Here is a 22,009-nt window from a genome sequence, read left to right as displayed (position 1 = left end):
TCCCATGGTTGTTGGCAATAAGCCATGTTCCTAGTCATGTAGGCTTCTACACTGGCTGGCTGAGTGTCCTCACAACATGGCAGCTAGCTTCGCAAGAGGAAGAGTGATTCAAGAGGGAGAAGGCAGAAACCATCATGTCGTTTAATGACCTGGCCTCAGAAGAAACATAACGTCATTTCTACAGTATTCTACTGATCACACAGAACAATCAAGATACAAAGTGGGAGAGGACTCCACAAGGGCATAAATACTAGGCAGCAGGGATCACTGCAGAACATCGTAGAAGCTGACAACAACAGCTGGAGATCCATTCCTTAATCTGTAAAGTCAGGATTCCCAACCAGATCATTTCTATAGAATTTTTCAACTCTAACATTGGACAGTTATGTGATGCAGAGAACTTCTGATATATTTTTGTGTTTCAATCATAGATGTATTCAATTAGTATTTGTTGCATTTTTTTTTTTTTTTTTTTTTTTTTTTTTTGAGATGGAGTCTTGCTCTGTCGCCCAGGCTGGAGTGTGATCTTGGCTCAATGCAACCTCCGCCTCCCGGGTTCAAGCAATTCTCCTGCCTCAACCTCCTCAGTAGCTAGGACTACAGCTGTGCGCCACCATGGCTGGCTAATTCTTTGTATTTTTGTAGAGACGGGGTTTCACCACGTTGGCCAGGCTGGTCTTGAACTCCTGACCTCAAACGATCCACCCGCCTCAGCCTCCCAAAATGCTGGGATGACAGGCGTGAGCTACTGCACCCAGCTGTTGCTGAATTTTAATACCTGTATTTTCATTTTGAGTTACATATGGGTTCACTATATTACTATTTATGTTCTCATAAGCATTATTTCTTTATGAAGTGATTATTTTCCTTTAGGTAGTATTTAAAAGAGTTCTTAAATCCAAACATTTCTTGTTTTCTACACTCTATTCTTAAGACAAAGAAACAAATGAGCAAACGTGTTGTTCTTAGGGCTTTACTTTAAAAGTCTAAATTTCCTAGCCTATCAATCACTAATATATTTCAGCCCAGTTTCTCTGATCTATGTTTATTACATAATATAATATTCGTCATATTCTTGAGATCCTATAGCATTGGAAATCAAGTAAAAAATATGCCGGGCACAGTGGCTCACGCCTGTAATCCCAACACTTTGAGAGGCTGAGGAAGGTGGATTGCTTGAGCCCAGGAGTTTGAGACCAGCCTGGGCAACATGGTGAAACCCTGTCTCTACAAAAAATACAAAAATTAGCCCTTCATGGTGGCACATGCCTGTAGTCCCAGATACTCGGGAGGCGGAGGTGCGAGGATAGCTTGAGCCCAGGAGGTGCAGGTTGCAGGTTGCAGGTTGCACTGCGAACATGCCACTGTACTCCAGCCTGGGCAACAGAGCCAGACGCTGTCTCAAAAAAGAAAAAGAAAAACAAAAACAAAAGCAAAAAGCAAAAGCAAAGGGAAAAGAAAGGAAAGGAAAGGAATACTGTTTGTTACAGTAAACAAAAAATTTCCTATTTTAGCAATTTACTAGTAATTCAAAACAAAGTTGTTGTTTTTTTAAGTGTGGTTTCCTACACTTTTGGTGTAGGAAAGTACATTAGATATTTAATAATGGTTTCCTGAATCTAATACCCAACTATAACACACAGAGGATAATTTCAAAGTCAAGGGATTAGCACTTAATAGTAGAAAAAAGGCACAAAGGGATGGGGCTTTGACCTTAATGATGTTCACTTCATTAATGACTAATTCATTCAACAATTATAAATCTGTATTTCTGGAGTAATCCTGCTTCCAAAAAGCTTCTTGTCTGGTAGTCATAGACCAGTATCTTTAAATTCGATGATGCCAACAGTATAATCTTTTAAAAAGAATTGGCCGGGGGCCAAGCACGGTGGCTCACACCTGTAATCCCAGCACTTTGGGAGGCCAAAATGGATGCATCACTTGAAGTCAAGAGTTTGAGACCAGCCTGGCCAACATGGCGAAACCCTGTCTCTACTAAAAATACAAAAATTAGCTGGGCATGGAGGCACACACCTGTAGTCCCAGCTACTCGGGAGGCTGAGGTGGGAGAATTGCTTGAACCCAGGAGGTGAAGTTGCAGGGAACCGGGATTGCGCCACCACATTCCAGGGTAGATGACAGAGCAAGACTGTCTCAAAAAAAGAACTGGCCAGGGCTGGGAGCAGTGTCTCACACTTGTAATCCCAGCACTTTGGAAGGCCAATGTGGGTGAATTGCTTGAGCTCAGAAGATCTAGACCAGCCTGGGGAACATGGTGAAACCTTGTTTCTACAAAAAATAAAAATAATAATTAGCTGGGCATGGTGGTGCACACCTATAGTCCCAGCTACTTGGTGGACTGAGGCAGGAAGATCATTTGAGCCTGGGAGGTCGAGGCTGCCGTGCGCATGCATTCCACTGCATTCCAGCCTGGGTGACAAAGTGACATCCTGCCTCGAAAAATAAAGAAAAGAACTGGGCATGGTGGCTCATGCCTGTAATCCCAGCACTTTAGGAGGCCCAGGTGGGCAGATCACTTGAGCCCAGGAGTTCGAAACCAGCCTGGGCAACATGGCAAGACCCTGTCTCTACTATAAATATACAGAAAAATACAAAATATTAGCCAGGTGTGGTGGCTAACACTGGTAGTTCCAGCTACTTGGTAGGCTGAGGAAGCAGGATTGTTTGAGCCTGGAAGGTCAAGGCTGTAGTGAACTGTGATCGTGCCACTGCACTCTAGCCTGAGTGACAGAGTAAGACCATGTCTCCAAAAAAAAATTTTTTTATTGTGGTAAAATACACGTAACATAAAATCTCTACCTCCATCTTCGTAACTTTTTCATCTAACAGTATAATCTTTTAATTTCCTAAAACATTTAATAAAAAGTAAATAAATGGATGCATAAGTCAATCCTAGGCATTTACCTGCAAAAGAAGAGCTGCTGTCACATATGTTGACCATCATGGCAATGCAATTATTAATCTAATACAGAGTATGAGATTGGAGCTCTAACTTTAAAAAAGAATACATCTCTTTTTTGTTGTTGTTGTTATTGTTGTTTTTTGAGACGGAGTCTCACTCTGTCGCCCAGGCTGGAGTGCAGTGGTGAGATCTCGGCTCATTGCAACCTCTGCCTCACGGGTTCAAGCGACTCTCCTGCCTCAGCCTCCTGAGTAGCTGGGATTACAGGTGTGTGCCACCATGCTCGGCTAATTTTTGTATTTTTAGTAGAGACGGGGTTTCACCATGTTGGTCAGGCTGGTCTCAAACTCCTGACCTTGTGGTCCGCCTGCCTCAGCCTCCCAAAGTGCTGGGATTACAGGTGTGAGCCACCGCACCCAGGCTTTTTTGTTGTTTTTAAATATAGTTTTAAGCATTCTGAAATCTCTAGAATTTATTATGGGGCAAGTTTTTTCTTTACCAATGCAAATACATTTGAATGACATCTGTGAAAATGGTCCCAAGCACACAACCATCACTACTACAGCACAGTGACCCCAAGGCCTTTCTCTGTGGAATGGACCTGTGCCTCCAGGCCCCCTCTTACCACATTGCTTCCAACCTATCAATAGGGTGACTTGAATAATGGTAAATTTTATTCCATTTCACAGCCTATTCAGTAGTTTTCATAAGAAAAAATAAATCTGCCTATGATTTGGCCATGTTTCTTACATCTACAGGGAATATTAAGATATATAAATTTTAAAGTTTGCTTAGAAAACCAATGAGATAAGTAGCCACTTACATAAATTGTTTACTGAGGAACACAACGATCAGAAGAGCTGTAGTTTTATTTTACTGTCTGGATGCCTCTGTGCACTTTAAAGAAATTTTTCTCTAGTGAAAACAGAAAATACAGGGGGAAAAAGTCTACTCATCAGTGATAAAAGGAGGATTGCCCCAGAGCCTGAATTAGTTTTCTAGCTAACAAGTACAAGTACAAAGTACAAACTATTTTAGAATTCTTCCTTGCTTGATTTGGGGTTATTTTACAGTCTTGGGAAGCTACTCTTGTTACTGATGTCAATCACAGTCAGATTTTTTTTGGAAAAAAAAAAAGGATTTGAGCTTTATCAAGGCAAGGTATGTGGTCCTTCTAAAGTGTCCACATACAATTCTTCAGAATGCGTTCTCTTCCCCAGTGATCCCAGAAAGGCACATGACCTGTTTCCATTTCTGCCAGAGTATCTATTTTAAGACTCTTCTTTTTTTTGTCCAAGGACATCATTTGTCCTTATTTATTTAATATATTGGCTTGTGAATTACATATGAGTCAACAAACTCAGTTTTATTAAGTAGATATTTATTCAGAGTCTGTTGGGCACCAGGCCCTATGCTGGGTGAGGGGACTCAGCAGTGAGTGAATCATCACCTGGCCCTTGGGGACCTCGCAGCTCACAAGGGAGACTGAAACAGAACCAACTATAGTGGGGCAAATGAACAGAAATGGGCACCAGGCTCCTGTTACACAATGGGAAGAAGGCTTTCTCCAGGAGGTGGGGTCTGTGAAGCTGACTGCAGAGGGCAGGTATACTGGTGGTCAGAATCACAAAGTAGGAGTGCTTGGGAGTCTTGCTAGACCCAAAAGGTGCACAGGAGCCAGTATTTATTTGTGCATTAATCATCTTTAAAGGAGGTTATCATTTTATCAATTGGAGAGAAATTTACTGTGCAAAAAATTACCTGCAAATGGCTAACAGACCCTACCATGGAGAGCTGTTCTGAAGAGACACTGGCACATACAGAAGGTTTAGAACAGTGCCTGGCTTATGTTCTCACACACTACATGTCAGCTGTTACTACCTCATTGTTATTACAGCCCAGCTGTGTTAGGTCATGAAAATAGGTGGGATTGCCACAAAGGTAGAATTCTGACTCTCCAGGCAAATTTGATGTTACGGTACCATTTTATCCTAGAATTCCTTGCTGGGTTCACCCAGCAAATGCATGAGGTGGTCCTCCTCCTCCCTCGTCATCCTCATTCCCCCAACACACTGCTCCATAATGGGTCTTACATTGCCTCATTCCAGTCTCATTCTGACTTTGCCCCATTTGAGTGTTGGGGGGACTCTAATACAGGAAGGTTAAGTCACTTCTCTGCAGCTACACAGGGCTGAAACCTCCTTTGCAAAAATCGTTAACAGTGAGAAAGTTATGACACTGAAAGGGATCTGATCTAACCAACTCCATCTTGCTTCCAACCTCTAAGCTAGCTGCCCTTGCTCATTCCTAGGCAAAGGCAAAGGCCGAACTAACTTTGGGAGAAACAGTTTATAGTTTAACTTCGAAACAAAGATGATAACGGTCCTTTGCTGAAACAAACTCCTTTCTTGCCTGGGAGCCAGACCACCTTTATAAAACTAACAAATTAGCCACAAGACTTGCAACTTCCCCAGTTACTCCTGCAGATAACATGTAGAATCTAAGATCTGTCTTTTAAGATGTCTTTTCCAGTTTTTGCATTTCTGAGGACTGATGGCTCCACCAGATTCACCAACCAGTCCTGTGGCCCTCACCCAGGAACTGACTCAGCTGAAGAAGACAGCTTTGATTCACTGTGATTTCACCTCTGATCCAATCAGTCAGTACTCCCCACTCCCTGGCCCCCTACCCGCCAAACTATCCTTGAAAAACTCTAGTCTGAATTTTTGGGGAGACTGATTTGAGTAATAAAACTGCTCTCATGTTCAACACGCTCTGCATGAATTAAACTAGTTCTCTAGTGCAATTCTCCTGTCTTGATAAATTGGCTCTATCTGGGCAGCGGGCAAAATGAACCCTTTGGGCTGTGACAGGGCTGGAAGACATACCTTCCAGCGAAAGAAGGGAGAGGCAGGCTCAGACAGGCCACCCAAATGACAGATATACCATAAACTCTGGTACTTTTTACTGGGCCTAGACCTGACTTGGGGCCCCAGGAAGTAGACCACCCCTTCCTAAGGACTGTGGCTACTGGCTTTGTTAGAGGCTAATTCTTTATTTGAATTTAACATTTCATTCTGAACTAGATGTTGGCAGATTAATATGTGATTATCTATTCAATAGTCAAATACTTTAGCACCTTAATTCTAGGCTATAAAATTTTACAGTTTCCATTAAAAATGCTTATGTATTTACTGTAGCTTTTTTTTTTTTAATAGAGATGAGGTCTCACCATGTTGCCCAGGCTGGTCTCAAGCTATCTGCCTTGGTCTCTTAAAGTGCTAGGATTACAGACGTGAGCCACTGTGCCCAGCCTATATTTACCTTAATTGAGAGCACAAATGGAGCGGGGGGAAGAAGTTCAGAAGTTCTTACGAAATGTTGAAAAAAAACCTATTAAATTAGGTTAATATTTAACCTAATTTAACACTGAATACTTAAATATAAACCAAAAATAAAATCCTAAGCCCCTCAACTAACAGAACGGACCCCCTCCCCTGGGCCAAAGGGACCTCAGAGAAACCTGGAAAGCTGAATTCTCAGCCATGACAGGGAGGTTGGCAGGCCTCATTATACATTCTCCCTTTTGGAGTTTAGGTACAAATGACCACTACCAGCGTTAACATTAAAATAGAGATCATTAGACTGTCAAAACAGACCCTTTGTGGCAGTAAGATAACAAATTGCAACCTGACTGCAGTACAGCATCACATGACAGATAGCAGACCCCAAAGGAAATCAAATATTTTACCCCACAATATATTTCTTTGACATATTTTGAAATGGTTCTGCAATACTATCTCTTGTGGGGGAAATCTGCGTCTGTAGAGAATATCCATTAATACAGCCAGTCCTTTCCTGGATCTAGGAGAGATGAACCAAGAGTCTGATACCTCTTAAGGTCTGAAGAAACATTTACCATGTATCCCCTCTGAAGGGTGCTACCATCTACCCAACAAGAACCTTGGCTTCCACAAACCCCTTTATCTTAGCTCAGGCATTTCCTTCTACTGCCTCCAGGTCTTTAGACAAAGCTTGACTCTTGCAACCAATTGCCAATTTGAATCCACCTATGACCTGTAAGCCCATCCCTCCCCCGCCTCCACACCTTTCACGTCGCATCAATGTATACCTCACATGTATTTATTTATGTCTTTCTCTGTAACTTCTGTCTCCCTAAAATGTATAATGAAGCCAAACTGTAACCTGACTGCCTTGGGCACTTTCTCAGGACCTCAAGACTGTTCCCTGGGGCTATGGTCACTCATACTGGCTTAGAATAAACCTCTTTAAATATCTTACAGAGTTTGGTTTTTCCATTAACATAACTTAATTTAAATACACTTAACTCTAAAAAACAAAGACATTATTTGATAAGGCCTGGCCCAGTTGGCCTGTCTAGTTAAGGGTCCTACACCTAATTTGAGGCCCCTGAGAGCTATAATTAGTAGTGTCTCCTTAAAGTCCTTCTTTTGTTCATTTAACTGATTCCTGAGGCTGTTTTCTTTCTCAAAGGCTCTAGGCAGCGAGCCCTACCCCCTGGCTTCTGTGTGTGTTCTGGGCTCCCAGGAGGGCTGGCTGCCCAGAAGCAGGTTAAGTGGATGTTGTCCTTGTGCTCCAGGCCACGGAGTTATCAAATGGTTCCTGCATTAGAATCCTTTCTATTTTTAATTGGATCTTAAAATGACTGAGAGATGAATAAATCAATTTGAAGGGAAATAAAAGGGCATCACTAGGATGATATTTACTGTCTAGAATTCTTTGTAAAGGTTTCAGCCAAATGAAGCCTAATCATTTGAAAATGCCCTATGCAAAGTAAACTATTTTATTTTCCTCAGTTTGCCTCTCACCTTCAAGTATGTCTAATTTGGCTATATATTTAGAAACACCACATAGCTTCCTATTTCATACCAAAAAAGATCTGTTTTCAGTACATTTCCTTCCCACATTCATTTCAGCAATCCACCACCACTCCTCCTGTCACAAGCTGAGAAGAATAACTGAATCCACAGAGCACGTCTCCAAATGGGATCCAAGGACCCTGCATTAGAATCACTTGATGTGCTGGTTTAAAAAGGAGATTTCTTGGGCCTTCCCATAGACTGGGGAATCCAGTCTTTCATTTTATGAAAAAAATAAAATAGAATAAAAAACTGAGGTGTGAAGAGGCCACCTGACTTGTCCACAGGTGGCACAAGGTGGCCTCAAACTTGCTTGTTCTTGGCACTCACCTGGCCATGCATGGGAAATCTATTTTTGCTGGGGGGTGGGGATTGATAAAAGTGGGGTGGAGACACAGGAGCATTTTTTTAAAAAATGTAGGTCCCTGGGTGCCACCTTTGATTTAGGGAATAAGAATCTTCAGGGCATAGGGTCTAAGTACATGTATTTTTCACAAGGTTTACATGTAAAATGCACAACCCTATTTAAGGACTGTCAAATTTCTCAATCATATTTTGCCCATACAATGAGACTTGAGTTGAAAAGTAGCAATTCAGGTATAAATTAAACATAATAACTATCCATAAGTAATAATTTCTACTGATAAGCTTACTATCAATGTCTGGTCACTTAATAGTGAGACTTCACCCAAATATGTTTTCAATAACTCAATTTCTGATCTGGTCCCACAAACTGACCAGGGTACCTGACAGAAGCTCTCTCTGCTTTTGTTACATGGGAGGAGCCCAGTGAGTTGAGGCTACTCATAGTTACAAAGCAGATAGTTAAATGTCAGATTAAAGAAAAATGAGAAACATATTCTACATCCTAGAAATGGCACTAGTTCAGCAAGTAAACTGAAGTCATGGCCAGTTAATTTTTTGAGTTTCTGAAAAGTAGGTAACCTTTTGTACCTTCTAGGACCTCCTGGGCAGTGAGACTAAACAGGAATTGTGATGAAAATGTTTGTCTCTCCTGGTTGGCGGCATAAACTTGGGTGGCCCATGTAGCAGTGTCAACCATGCAGCAAAGCCTTGAGTCAGCAAAAGAGAGTGAGAGGCGGTTGTTACATACAATATCTTCGGTCCAACTTTTACCCTGAACCTTTTTTTTTTTTTTTGAGACAGAGTCTCACTCTGTTACCCAGCTTGGAGTGCAGAGGCGTGATCTCAGCTCACTGCAACCTCCGCCTTTGAGATTCAAGCGATTCTTGTGCCTCAGCCTCCTGAGTAGCTGGGATTACAGGCGTGTGCCACCATACCCAGCTAATTTTTGTATTTTTAGTAGAGATTCGGTTTCACCATGTTGGCTGGGCTGGTCTCGAACTCCTGACCTCAACTGATCCACCCACCTTGGTCTCCCAAAGTGCTGGGATTACAGGCGCGAGCCACCACACCCAGCCAACCCTGAACCTTTAATTCTCAGATTGATAATTAAAAGAAAAAAATTTAGTGGAGACAGGGAGGGAGAACACTTCTTCTGGGTTTGCAAGGCCCTAAGAGAGCCTGACAACACTCATCATTGCTGTCTGCCCACTTGATGGATCAGAGACATTAGAGCTGCTCATGTACAAATTTAAAAATCACCTTCAGGGCAAGCTATGAACGTTCTATTAGAAAGTATTCAATAAGTATACTGAATGGAACCTGTTAGACATCTGTGCCTCCAGAATCACCTTTTCTTACAAGGTGATTTTAACCAGAGAATCAGATCTATGTCCTCAGGAGAAAAAAAATCTCAAAGAGACATAACATCTTTTAGATTTTTCTTCTTCTTTTTCAGTAATACAGGTTGAGCATCCCTAATCTGAAAATCTGAAATACCCCCAAATCCCGAAACTTTCTGAATACAAAAAAAAAAAAAAAAAAAAAAAAAGCTCATTGAAGCATTTCAGATTTCAGATTTTCCCATTAGGAATGCTCAGCAGTAAATACAATGCAACTATTCAAAAATCTGAAAAAAAATCCAAAATCTAAAACACTTCTGGTCCTAAGCACTTTGGATAAGGGATACTCAACTTGTATGAGATAGGATTTTGGTCAGTGTTTCATTTCTCAAAGAAGATGAGCATAAATAAATTTGGAATTAGAGCTTTGCCTCACTGTCAGGTACAGTGTACCTGAAGATATGGGAATCTAAGAGCTGAGATGACTTGAAAGGTCATTTAGCCATATCCATAGTAAACACATATCCATGACACCCTCAATGGCAAATATAACAGTCCTGCATTTGGAGTTTTAGGTAAATGTATTTAGTAACATGAGACATATTAATAATATATTGAATTTGGTGGTGGTGAGGGAGGTTCATAGGGAATGAGTTATAATTTCATTCTCTCAATAAAAATCCTTTCCTTTTTAGACAAACAAGCAGTAACATGAAATCCTGAGTGATTTTTTCAAAAGCAGATCTTTTTTAAAAAAGCAAATTCATGGAATTTTATGGTATAGACAGACCATAAAATTTATTGTATAGATATACCACGAAATCCTGAGTAACATGAAGCATGATCCTTCCTTGACCTGGAGTTAAGATATGTATGCACCAGCCAGGAAGTTGCCTGCCCCCATCTACAAAATGCCCCCAGAAATGTAATCAATGGAGAAATCTGATTAACTAAAACTCTTCCAGAGACAAGGCTGTACATTAAGCTTTTTTTCTTACATACCTCATAAAGTTTTTAGATGCTTTATGCCCTCTCACACATTTTTAAACTGACACCTAAAATCTTTTAGTTGTAAATTCAATAGCTGCAAAAATGTAGGCAGTGTGTATGTGCATGCATAAGCATAGACAGATCTTTTTTAAAAAAGCAGGTTACTGGAATTTTATTGTATAGATATACAATAATTTAACCATTCTCCTATTGAGGAATTTAGTTATCTCCAGATTTTTGCTAATAAAAATGTTTCAATGACTAAATTTTGGTACTGTTTTCAGATACAACCATTACCCTAGTAAGATTTGTTTGGTGTTGCAGAGTAATTGAAATTAAATTCAACTGCAATTCAAGAAAGACTGAACCAATTTACACTTCTGTCAGTTATATATAAAAGAATGTCCATTTCCCAAATCCAATGAGGACAGGCTATCATGACATAATCCAATAGAACATGTGAAATGTGGTATTTCACTGGTGTTTAAATTTATATTTCTTTAATTTTGAATGAGGTTGAGAATCTCTTCATATGTTATCCTTTCATTACTGGACTGTCATTTTTTATAGATTTGTGGAAATTATTTTTTGAATTAAAGATATTGACTTTGTTATATATGAAAATATTTTTCCAGTTTGTCCAATTTATCTTCTGAGTTTGCTTATTTTTTGTCATACAGAAGTTTTCATTTTTCATGTATTTTACTTTATCTTTTTTTTTTAATGATTTTTGGGTTTTATGTCTTGATTAGGAAGGCATTTCCCACTAAAAGATATACCCAGACTTTTAATAGACTTCTTAGTTTACATTTTTTACATTTAAATCTGTCAAACTTGAATTTTGTGGTGGTGGGGAGGTTCATAAGGAATGAGTTAAAATAAAGTATAATAATTTTCCCAAACAGCTGTTTGCCATCAAACTGTGTAACAAATAATCCTTCCTTTTTCCATTGACATAAAATATCACTTTTACCATAAATGAAATCCCCAGTTTTATTTGGGCCCATTTATGAACTCAATGCTCTCTATTCCACTGATTTTTCCATTTCTTCCCTAATTTAAAATATATTTAATTATAATTACTGTACTATTCAGAACACATTTTAATATCTGACAGAGTCCCCATTTTTCTTCTTTATCAGAAGTTTCCTTGCTATTCTCAGATGCTTACTTTGATATATTTGAATTGGTATTGGATATTTACAAGATTGAATCTTTTGATCCCAGTAAAGTTTAAAAAAAATTGTCCTATAAGTTATCTATACTGTTTCCATAAATTACCACCTAAGTTTTTACATTTTGGTTTCTTCTATAAATGTGAATTTTTCATCAAAAATATTTTCTGATTATTTCTTGTGAAAAGAAACACGATTTTAGATAAACTTCGTAACTTGCTTCCTTACCAAATTTTTCTATTTTTAATAATTTATTTTTAGCTATATAATCCTCTAAATTTTCTTTTCTTTTCTTTTCTTTTTTGAGACAAGGTCTCACTCTGTCACCCAGGCGGGAGTGCAGTGGCATGATCATGGCTCATTACAGCCTCGACCTCCTAGGCTCAAGCAATTCTCCCAGCTCAGCCTCCCAAGTAGCTGTTACTACAGGCGTGCACCACCACGCCTGGCTAATTTTTCTATTTTTTGTAGAGACGGGGTTTCACCATGGTGCCCAGGTTGGTCTTAAACTCCTGGGCTCAAGGGATCTGCCCACCTCAGCCTCCCAAAATGCTGGGATTACAGGTGTGAGCCACTGCACCCAGCCTAATCCTCTAATTTTCAAGTAATGATAATCTTGCCTCTTCTACTTGAACTTATCTCTTTCTCTTATACAACTGCTTTGGTTAGTACCTCTAGAAGAATGCTAGCTGTCAGTGGTGATGATGGATTTCCTGCCATTGCTGGGAATGCTCTGGAGTTTCATTATTGGGCATGATGCTGGGTTCCGGTTTACCATATAAACACACTGGCTAGCCCACATGCCAAAAGTGAACTTGCCCAACCTCTAGGAATGCAGGTAACTTAGTCTTGTCACCTACTGTGTGGCAAACATGAGCACAGCTATGGCTAGTGGGCCCGGGTTCATCCTCTTTTCCACATTCTTATCACAAGTCCTCTTCTGGAGTCACCCTGCTTCATCGGGGCAAGTATTGGTTTGATGTGGGGTTCCCCTGTCTGGCGCACTACCCCTGGAGCCTTCATGCTTTGATCAAAGGGTCATCTTAGGTGGGTCCTCTTCACGTTCTTTTTTTATCCCCACTCCCCAAACGTAAGAAGAAATATTCCTATGCAAAGTGGTTTGGAGGCCAAAGAAAGAGTGTGTGTCCAGGAGGTTCTGCCCAGAGCTTTCCCCCTCAGATGACAATGCCTTATTGATTCTCTCATCGCTTAAATTCCTATGCAGCACTAAAGATAAGATAACAAGTGAATGATACTCCAGGCGTCTAGGGATCTTCTGTCTACTCCCACTCTCCTACAAGCAGAAAATCACCAAAATGGTCAACTCCAGCATGTTTTTTTTTTTTTTTTTTTTTTTTTTGTAGTCTCTGGTAGAATGTGGAAGTCACTGAGACACAGTTTCTCCTTTCAGGGCAATTTTGCTGCTTCTACACACCTGATCTCATTCTGTCTCGCTCTCTGAAAGCTATTATTCAGGATTTTATTCATTCACTTCTCCTCACTTAATGTTTCAGTAGATGGCAAAACTGGAAGCTGTGGGGAGCTGCCCCAGGTTGACTCTTAGATGTCTGTCTTGTTCTTTTGCTGAATGCTAGCTCTATTCTTTATTTTAACATTGCCTGAATATTTTTGTTTCTTTAGTTTAGTTCCTTAAACCTATTTGTTGCTCATATTGTTAGGATTTTGGTTTTGTTATGTCATCCTAAACTGGAGTCCTCTGTATTCATTTAAACTGGTAACTTCAAGGCTGAAAAAAATGCTGAGACTGATTCTTCTGAATTATTTTTCCTGTCATTTGCTAAAGCAATACATACATTTTCAGGACAGCTGCTCTTACCTGCTGCTTGAGAGCCTCCAAAGACTCAAATTCCAATCTGGCTAGTTTCATCTGGATATGCCGTGGTTTATCAGGTATGGCAAATGCAAGTATAAACTTTAAAGCCAGGAGTGCGTGCTGAAAACAAGAAAGAGTACATGTTCATGTGATACATCAGACCATATATGCAAGGAAATAAATTGATATCTAAGCAATCTAGGATCCTTTATATTAATCTTGGGGTAATTTCTAATTATTGGCCTGTGAAGTATCAAAGACCAAGCAGGCCCATGAGTTGTACTGAGTGAGTCCACCCTGCGGTGGTCCATTCAATAATTACTGACTTTGCTTAATTCTTTTTTTTTTGAGACCGAGTTTCATTCTGTCGCCCAGGCTAGAGTGCAGTGGCACGATCTCAGCTCACTGCAACCTCTGCCTCCCAGGTTCAAGTGATTCTCCTGCCTCAGCCTCCTGAGTAGCTGGCATTACAGGTGTGCACCATCACACCCAACTAATTTTTTTTTGTATTTTTTAGTAGAGACGGGGGTTTCACCATGTTTGGTCAGACTGGTCTCAAACTCCTGACCTCAGGTGATCCACCCACCTTGGCCTCCCAAAGTGCTGGGATTACAGGTGTTGAGCCACCACACCCAGCCAGCTTTATTCTTTTTAAAATCAGGTATTCTTGTAAACCGATACCTTAATGGTACCCTCAATGTTTTATAGAAAAATGGTTTATTCTGAAGTCTTCCATCTTTTCTAGAAATGTATCTTAGTATACAATATTTGTAGTCACTCCACTCTCTGCCCAATGTCCCTGTGCTGCACTTCAGTTTGAGTTACATGAAACGTACATGTATCTTAAAAATAAGGTGTCATGAATCCTCTAATCCCAATAGCATTTGGTGCATTTTCTTTTATGATGTGATAATAAATAAAGATTAATTCAATGATTGTAACCTTATGCTGCTGACTCCATATATGGTAAGTACACAGACATTATAATATAATATGGAAAACTGAAAACCTGGCTATTATTTTTCCTTCTCACACAAGCATCATAAAGAAGTCCTCTATAACCTAATGATATGAGATGTATAATTAAGCCAATGGTGTTGCTTCCCTTGGTAATCCCGCTGTTCAGATGTATAGGCTCAACCTACTGATACTTCTCCAAATCCAGATCATCTTGTGATCCAGAATCAGCACCCACAGAAATCTAAGTGATCAAAAGGATAAAGCTGCCTCTGTGGTGACAGCATGAGTTACTAAATATTAAAAGTTGTGAATTTTAAAAGAAATAATTAAAAGGCATTAAGAAAATCAATGAGAGATGGAACAGCCTTTAAGAAATGTTGCATTGAATTATTGACAGAAAAAGAACAGTTGAAAAAAGTTAAATGAATTTCTTACTGTGATATTTTCAAAAGGAGAAATGAGGGATAAATAACAAGCAGATATCTCCTGGGAGAAGCATGAAATAGTGAAGGAAATCAGCATGATGCCAGAACAAGCAATAATTTAATCAGAAGACTTGAAAATCAGCAGAACCCCAGGACAGGCCAAGCAGTGCCTGGTATTAACAAGAGACATAGAATAGACCAGGGACAGACAGCCTGCATGTAAATGTGACTGCCATGACCAAAGATGACACTGGAAGATATTGATTAAGGGTTTAGAGTAGGAAAACAAGTAGATAATACAGCATGGACCAGATGATACCCTATGTTGAAATTCTGAACTAACTGAATTAATAAAAACCTGGATATACTCTCCAAAGAATACATGAATAATTCAGAAAAGGCTATGCTGTACTGTTACTTCATTCCATTAGAGTACTGAGATATAATTTTATACAAGACAATCTCTTCAGTGGAAATATCAAACAAGAAATAAACAAATTAGTAGATAAAAATAAATCTTCCGTGTATTTCAGAGTCTGTGTGGGCGTAAGTTGCCTGAGCCCTACATGACATGACGAAGTCATGGCCCCTTTCCAACTCTCCTAATAAATCTGTACCCATTTCCTCTTCCTCAGAGTCTTGGCAGGAATGAAAAAAACAAAATATCCTGCTGAGGAAGGACATGCTTCCCTTGGATGTAAGGCATCTGGAAGGTGTGTTAACTCTCCTTTGGGAACCAGGACTGGCTAATAGGTAACAGAACAAGGCTGCCCAGATTTTGCTGCTGTGGTTTCCATGCGAACTGTTCACAAAATTCTCATGAACTGAAAAAAGTTGGTATTGATTAGACAACATTAATCAAAACAGGATGACATTTTAAACATTTGCATAGCAATATGCTTTTATGAGTAATTCTCTACAGTTTATTTTCCAAAAAATATAGCATCTTCACAATGGTTTTCTTTAGATAGTGGCACTATAGGCAGTCTACCTTTACTCTTTAATGGACATGCATTACTTTTATATGCGGGAAAAACTTATATAAAAAAGAACACAGGGATTCCTATAAATGAGTTACATATGCCCTGCCAGGCTCCTAAACTCACCTCGTCCTGATTGCTCATTTGCCCAGTAAACAGACAGAGCCAGACAATCTGCAGTTCAGAGAATATGGCTTTTTAAACTGAAGTCCAAGAATATAAGAAGTTGGGCAAAGTGGGCTGGGTGCAGTGGCTCACGCCTGTAATCCCAGCACTTTGAGAGGCTGAGGTGGGTGGATCACTTGAGGTCAGGAGTTCAAGACCAGCCTGGACAACATGGGGAAACCCCATCTCCACTAGAAATACAAAAATTAGCCAGGCATGGTGGCAGGCACCTGTAATCCCAGCTACTTGGGAGGCTAAGGCAGGGAAATTGCTTGCACTTGGAAGGCGGAGGTTTCATGAGTTGAGATCATGCCACTGCACTCCAGCCTGGGTGACAGAGCGAGACTCCATCTCAAAAAAAAAAAAAAAAAAAAAAAAAAAACAAAAGCTGGGCAAAGTGATCACTTTGTATTCATTCATTCTGCAAATATGTGGAAAGTACTTATGCAGGGCCAGAGTGCTCAGATGGAAGCCTTCATCAACTACTTACTAACCTTCTCTAATCTGTCATACTGATTTTCTCCCCACTTTGCTAAACTACCAGAAATTTCACCAATTATAGGTTTATTTGCTTTAATACACATTTTCTTTTCTTTTCTTCCTTTTTTTTTTGAGACGGAGTCTCGCTCTGTCCCCCAGGCTGGAGTGCAGTGGTGCGATCTCGGCTCACTGCAAGCTCCGCCTACCGGGTTCACGCCATTCTTCTGCCTCAGCCTCTCCGAGTAGCTGGGACTACAGGCGCCCGCCACTACGCCCGGCTAATTTTTTTGTATTTTTAGTAGAGATGGGGTTTCACCGTGGTCTCGATCTCCTGACCTCGTGATCCGCCCGCCTCGGCCTCCCAAAGTGCTGGGATTACAAGTGTGAGCCACCGTGCCCGAGTGAAAGCATCAGTGGGAAGGTTAAGGAGCATCAACCATTCACAGATATTGGTTAATTACTTTAATTAGTTGTTGCTAGCAAGTTCTTTCTCACTATCCTCCACCCCTACCCCTACCCCTAGGCAAATAACAATGAATACTTGGGAGTGAGGTGGGAAGACAACACAGCAGAGATAGAATCAGCTTCAACAGCAGGGGACCTGCTTCAAGGAAGAGGTGTAAAGAGAAGCAGAAAGGAGCCAATATTGTCTCTATGGTCAGGAAAGGATATATTAGACCTTCCCCACCTCCACCCCAACTTTCTTAGGGTTTCTCTTACCCAGGATCCAGAATTCAAGTTAAGCATCATTAAGTAAGCTTTTGTGTTGTAGCCTGGAAGCCTAAATAACATTTATAGCCTCGTGTTTCAAAAGGTCAATTTTTTGGATATTATTTATATTTTCCATACAGCCACTCTGTTTCAAGGCTGGGAACTGCTTTATGCTAACTAATCTGAGAAAGAAAAAAAAACTGTAAAAAGCATTTTCATCATTTTTTCTTGTTTAAATAAAAGAAAATAAGATAAAATAGGATTCTATTCATATTTGAAAAAAACACTCAAAATGAACAGTAGGGTGGAAGGAGCCTGTCTATGAAAAAATAAGACCTTTTATGTGCCAGAACTGTGATTCTTCACCAACAATCTTCTTTTACAGTAAAACTCACAAAATTATATCCTAAACAAAGTAAAGGAGAAAAACAGTGAAGGTGGGGGGAGGGTAGGGTGAGGAGATGGGCACAATTTTAAAACTAGCAAATACAAAGAAGTTGGCTCCCCACAACAATATGCCTTAAAAAGTGATTATAGGGTGTCTGAATTGGGAAAGGGAAAAAAAGTAACAGGACCAGAGAAAATTAGCACTCAGAAGCTAAACATTTTCCAGTGCCAGTGGTAAAGTACTGCCCGCTCTGCTATTAGCACATTGCTCACCTTTGGTCACTGCAGGGTTGTCAAACCCTAGGACTCTCATGCCAGCTGCACGGACAGCCAGCAGAACCATTTTATTTTGCAAAAACTAGAAAACTTGTGGTATGATCCATAGTAGTAGCTGTGTTTTGTAGTAATATGTCCCCAACCCTGTCTCTACTGAAACAGAAAATGCAAATTAGAGTTGAATTCTTAGAATTCTGAAAAGCATATCTGATTCCTACAATGGTATGTATGCAAAGTTACCTGTCTCCATTCAGATCGCAGCCACAACTGAACAAAAGGATTGCCCTGAAAAAGATATCCTCTGCTGATTACTAGGCAAATTACATGCCAAATGCAAATTAATAAAAATGTTTACTGGAGCAGAGATTGAAAAAAATGTTATGGAATTAGGCTCTTAAGAAAACAACCTCAGGGAATTTCATTTTAAGATGGCAGACCAAGCATGTACATCTACTTCTTCTACCTCCCAAAGGTCCCCTGAAATGACAGAAAGATATATTCTAAAAGGAACAACACTGGAAAATAAGAGAAGTTGCCAGAACTTCTGAGGATAGGACCAAGGCAAAGGCAGGTACTCTCAAAGGAGCCTCAGAGAAGAGCCAATGGCAGATTTGACCCCACAAAGGAAAGGACTGAGCCAGGGAGTCTGCACCAAAGTGAATAAAGAACAGCCATCAGAGAAGCTGGGGCCATAGGGAGCCTTTCTCATGCCACCTTGAGAGGGAAAGAGAAAGTAGAATGTATACATCCAACTTTCTGTCTTTTCAGAGGACCGCCTGAGGGACTAGTTTCTGTCTTTTCTAAATTAGAGGGCATGTGAACTTAAAGGGTATACTTTAAATGCCTAGGGTGTGCTGAGAACAATTAAGAGCTTGTCAGCTTGTAGCAGCACCAGAGAACTTGCAGTACTGCAGACAGATACCAGAGGCAGCAAGAAATTATAATCTCCTGAAAAAGAAGCTGGCAAGCCTTTTCAATTGGGAAATTAGATGCATAATCCCAGAGAAGACACACTACCAGAAAAGATTTGAGAGACTCTCTGATTCTTTAACTGGGTTGACTGGTGAAGGCCTTCCTTGTATAAAGCTAATCTGTAATGACGGAGAGATGGCTGTTCTTCAGATGCCCAAATGCCTGCAAAAAACAAAAGGGCATATGAAAAAAAAACAAAAAACAAAAACAAACAAACAAAAAAAACAAGGAAAAATGGCCCAAGCAAAGAAACACAGTAATTCTTCAGAAGCTGACCCAAAAGAAATGAAGATCTGTGAATTGCCTGACAGAGAATTCAAATAACTGTCTTTAAAAAGCTCAGTGAGCTATAAGAGGTCACAGACAACTAAATAAAATGAGGAAAACAATGCATGAACAGAAAGAGAATATATCAGTAATCAAATAGAAACTATAAAACAGAACCCAACAGAAATTCTGGAGCTGAAGAATAACTGAATTAACAAGTCACACCTAGGTATGATGGCTCACACTTGCAATCTCAGCACTTTGGGAGGCCAAGGTGGAGGATCATTTGAGACCAGGATTTGAGGCTGGCCAAAGTAACATAGCAAGACCTTATCTCTAAAAAAAAAAATAAAAAATAAAAAACTTAGCTGGGTGTGGTGCCACATGCCTGATGTCCCAGCTACTTGGGAGACTGAGGCTGTAGGATTGCTTGAAACCAGGAATTTGAGGCTGGAGTGAGCTATTATCACACCACCACACTCCAGCCTGGTGACACAGCAGGGCCTTGTCTGTATTAAAAAAAAAAAAAAAAAATTCAGCCAGGCACGGTGGCTCACACCTGTAATCTCACTACTTTGGGAGGCCGAGGCAGGTGGATCACCTGAGGTCAGGAGTTCAAGACAAGCCTGACCAACATGGTGAAACCCCGTCTCTGCTAAAAATACAAAAAATTTAGCCAGGCGTGGTGGCAGCCACCTGTAATTCCAGCTACTTGGGAAGCTGACACAGGAGAATTGCTTAAATCCAGGAGGCAGAGGTTGCAGTGAGCCGAGATGGTGCCACTGCACTCCAGCCTGGGCAACAAGAGTGAAAGAAACTCTGTCTCAAAAAAAAAAAAAAAAATTCACTAATGAGGTTCAACAGCAGATTTGAACAAGCAGAAAAAAAGAATCAGTGAACTCAAAGATAGGTCATTGGAAATTATTGAGTCACAGGAGCAAAAACAACAAAAGAAGAAAAGTGAAGAAAGTTTAATGAAACACCATCAGTTGGACCAATTATGTATTATAAGAGTTCCAGAGGAGGAGAGAGAGAAAGAAATGGGAACAGAACTTAATTTGAGGAAATAATAGCTGGAAACTTCCCAAATCTGAGGAAATATAAATCCAAACTCAAGAAGCTGAAAAGTGACTAAGATGAGCCCAAAGAGGCCTACACCAAGAAACATTATAATCAAACTGTCAAAATCAAAGACAAAGAGAGTATCTTGAAAGCAGCAAGAGAAAAGTAACTTATCATGTACAAGGGAATTCCCGGATTATTAGCAGATTTCTCAGCAGGAAGATTGGGGGCCAGAAGAGAACAAGATGATATATTCGAAGTACTGAAAGAAAAAACTCCCAACCAAGAATTCTATACCTGGAAAAATCATCCTTCAAAAATGTAGGAGAGAAATAAAGACCTTTCAGATAAGCAAAACCTGAGGGATTTCATCACTACTACAACTGCCTTACACATAATGCTACAGACATTCCTTTAAGCAGAAGCTCAAGGACACTAGATAACAACACAACAGCATAAGAAAAAATAAACTCTCTGGTAAAGGTAAATATATAGACAAATAAAAAATCCTTTAATAATGCAATGGTGGTATATAAGTCACTTTTAATTCTAGTATACCCTTTAAAGATAAAAACATAAAACTAACTACAAAAGAATACTAATGGATCAAAAAATGTAACTTGTGGCCGGGTACTATGCCTATAATTCCAGCACTTTGAGAGGCCTTGGTGGGTGAATCATTGAGCCCCAGGAGTTTGAGACCAGCCTGGGCAACATGGTAAAACCCTGTCTCACAAAAAAATAGAAAATTTAGCCAGGCATGGTGGCCCATGCCTATAGTTCAAGCTACTCGGGAGGCTGGGGTGGGAGGATCACCTGAGCCCAGGGAAGTTGTGGTTGCAGTGAGCTAGGTGATTGTGCCACTCCATTCCAGCCTGAGTGACAGAGTGAGACCCTGTCTCAAAAAAGAAATAGTTATTTGTGACATTGATAATAAAAGTGGTGAGGGGAAAATGTAAACAAGAAGATTTTTTTGCATGCTACTAAAGTTTTTATCAGTTTAAACTATAAGATATTTTATGTAATCCCCATGATAACTACAAAGAAAATACCTGTACAAAACACAAAAAAGAAAATGAGAAAGGAATCAAAGCAAGTTCCTACAAAAAAAAAAAAATCAACAAAATACAAAGGAAGGCAGCAAGACAGAAAAAGTGCAGCAAAATAATTACAAGACATACTGAAGCAATGCACAAAATGGCAATTGTAAGTCTGCTCTATCAGTAATTACTTTAAGTGTAAATGGGTTAAACTCCCTGATCAAAAGACACAGAGTGGCTGAATGGATTAAAAAAAAAAAAAAACCAACAACAACAAGATCCAATTACCTGCAGATGTAAAGACATACATATAATGAAAGTGAAAGAATGAGGAAAAATGCTCATTTTCATTTACCATGAAAATGGCAACAAAAAGAGAGCCGGAATGACCATACTTACATCAGACAAAACAGACTTTAATTAACAAACTGTTATAAGAGACAATTGAGGATATTATGTAAAAATGAAAGGGCCAATTTACTAGAAAGATATAACAATTATAATTGTACATGCATCTAACATCAGAGTAACTAAATATATGAAACAAATATTGACAGAATTGAAGGGAGAAATGAACACTAATAGAGTAATAGTAGGAGATTTCAATACTGCACTTCAATAACGGATAAAACAATCAGACATAAGATCAATAAGGAAACAGAGGACTTAACATCACAGACCAATTTAACCTAATAGATATATATAGAACACTCTACCCAGTAACAACAGAATAAACATTCTTCTCAAGTACATAT

General features: G+C 39.7%; 1 protein-coding gene across 3 annotated transcripts in view; it reads right to left on the bottom strand.

Annotated features, from left to right (window-relative positions):
• ANO10 (anoctamin 10) overlaps positions 1–22,009 on the bottom strand; it is a 272,195-nt gene that overhangs the window by 74,079 nt on the left and 176,107 nt on the right. For 2 of the 3 annotated variants that reach the window (XM_003256932.4, XM_030812012.1), the window contains exon 12: positions 13,533–13,649. In XM_003256932.4, the coding sequence (XP_003256980.1) occupies positions 13,533–13,649 (117 nt within the window). Of the gene's footprint in view, positions 1–8,778; positions 8,898–13,532; positions 13,650–22,009 lie in introns of all 3 variants that reach the window. The other variant, XM_030812013.1, reaches the window with a different exon arrangement.

This window comes from Nomascus leucogenys, chromosome 4 (assembly GCF_006542625.1).
Source record: "Nomascus leucogenys isolate Asia chromosome 4, Asia_NLE_v1, whole genome shotgun sequence".
NCBI classification, from domain to species: Eukaryota; Metazoa; Chordata; class Mammalia; order Primates; family Hylobatidae; genus Nomascus; species Nomascus leucogenys.
Note: the sequence above shows the minus strand (reverse complement) of the source record. Positions and strands in the feature narration are given on the sequence as shown.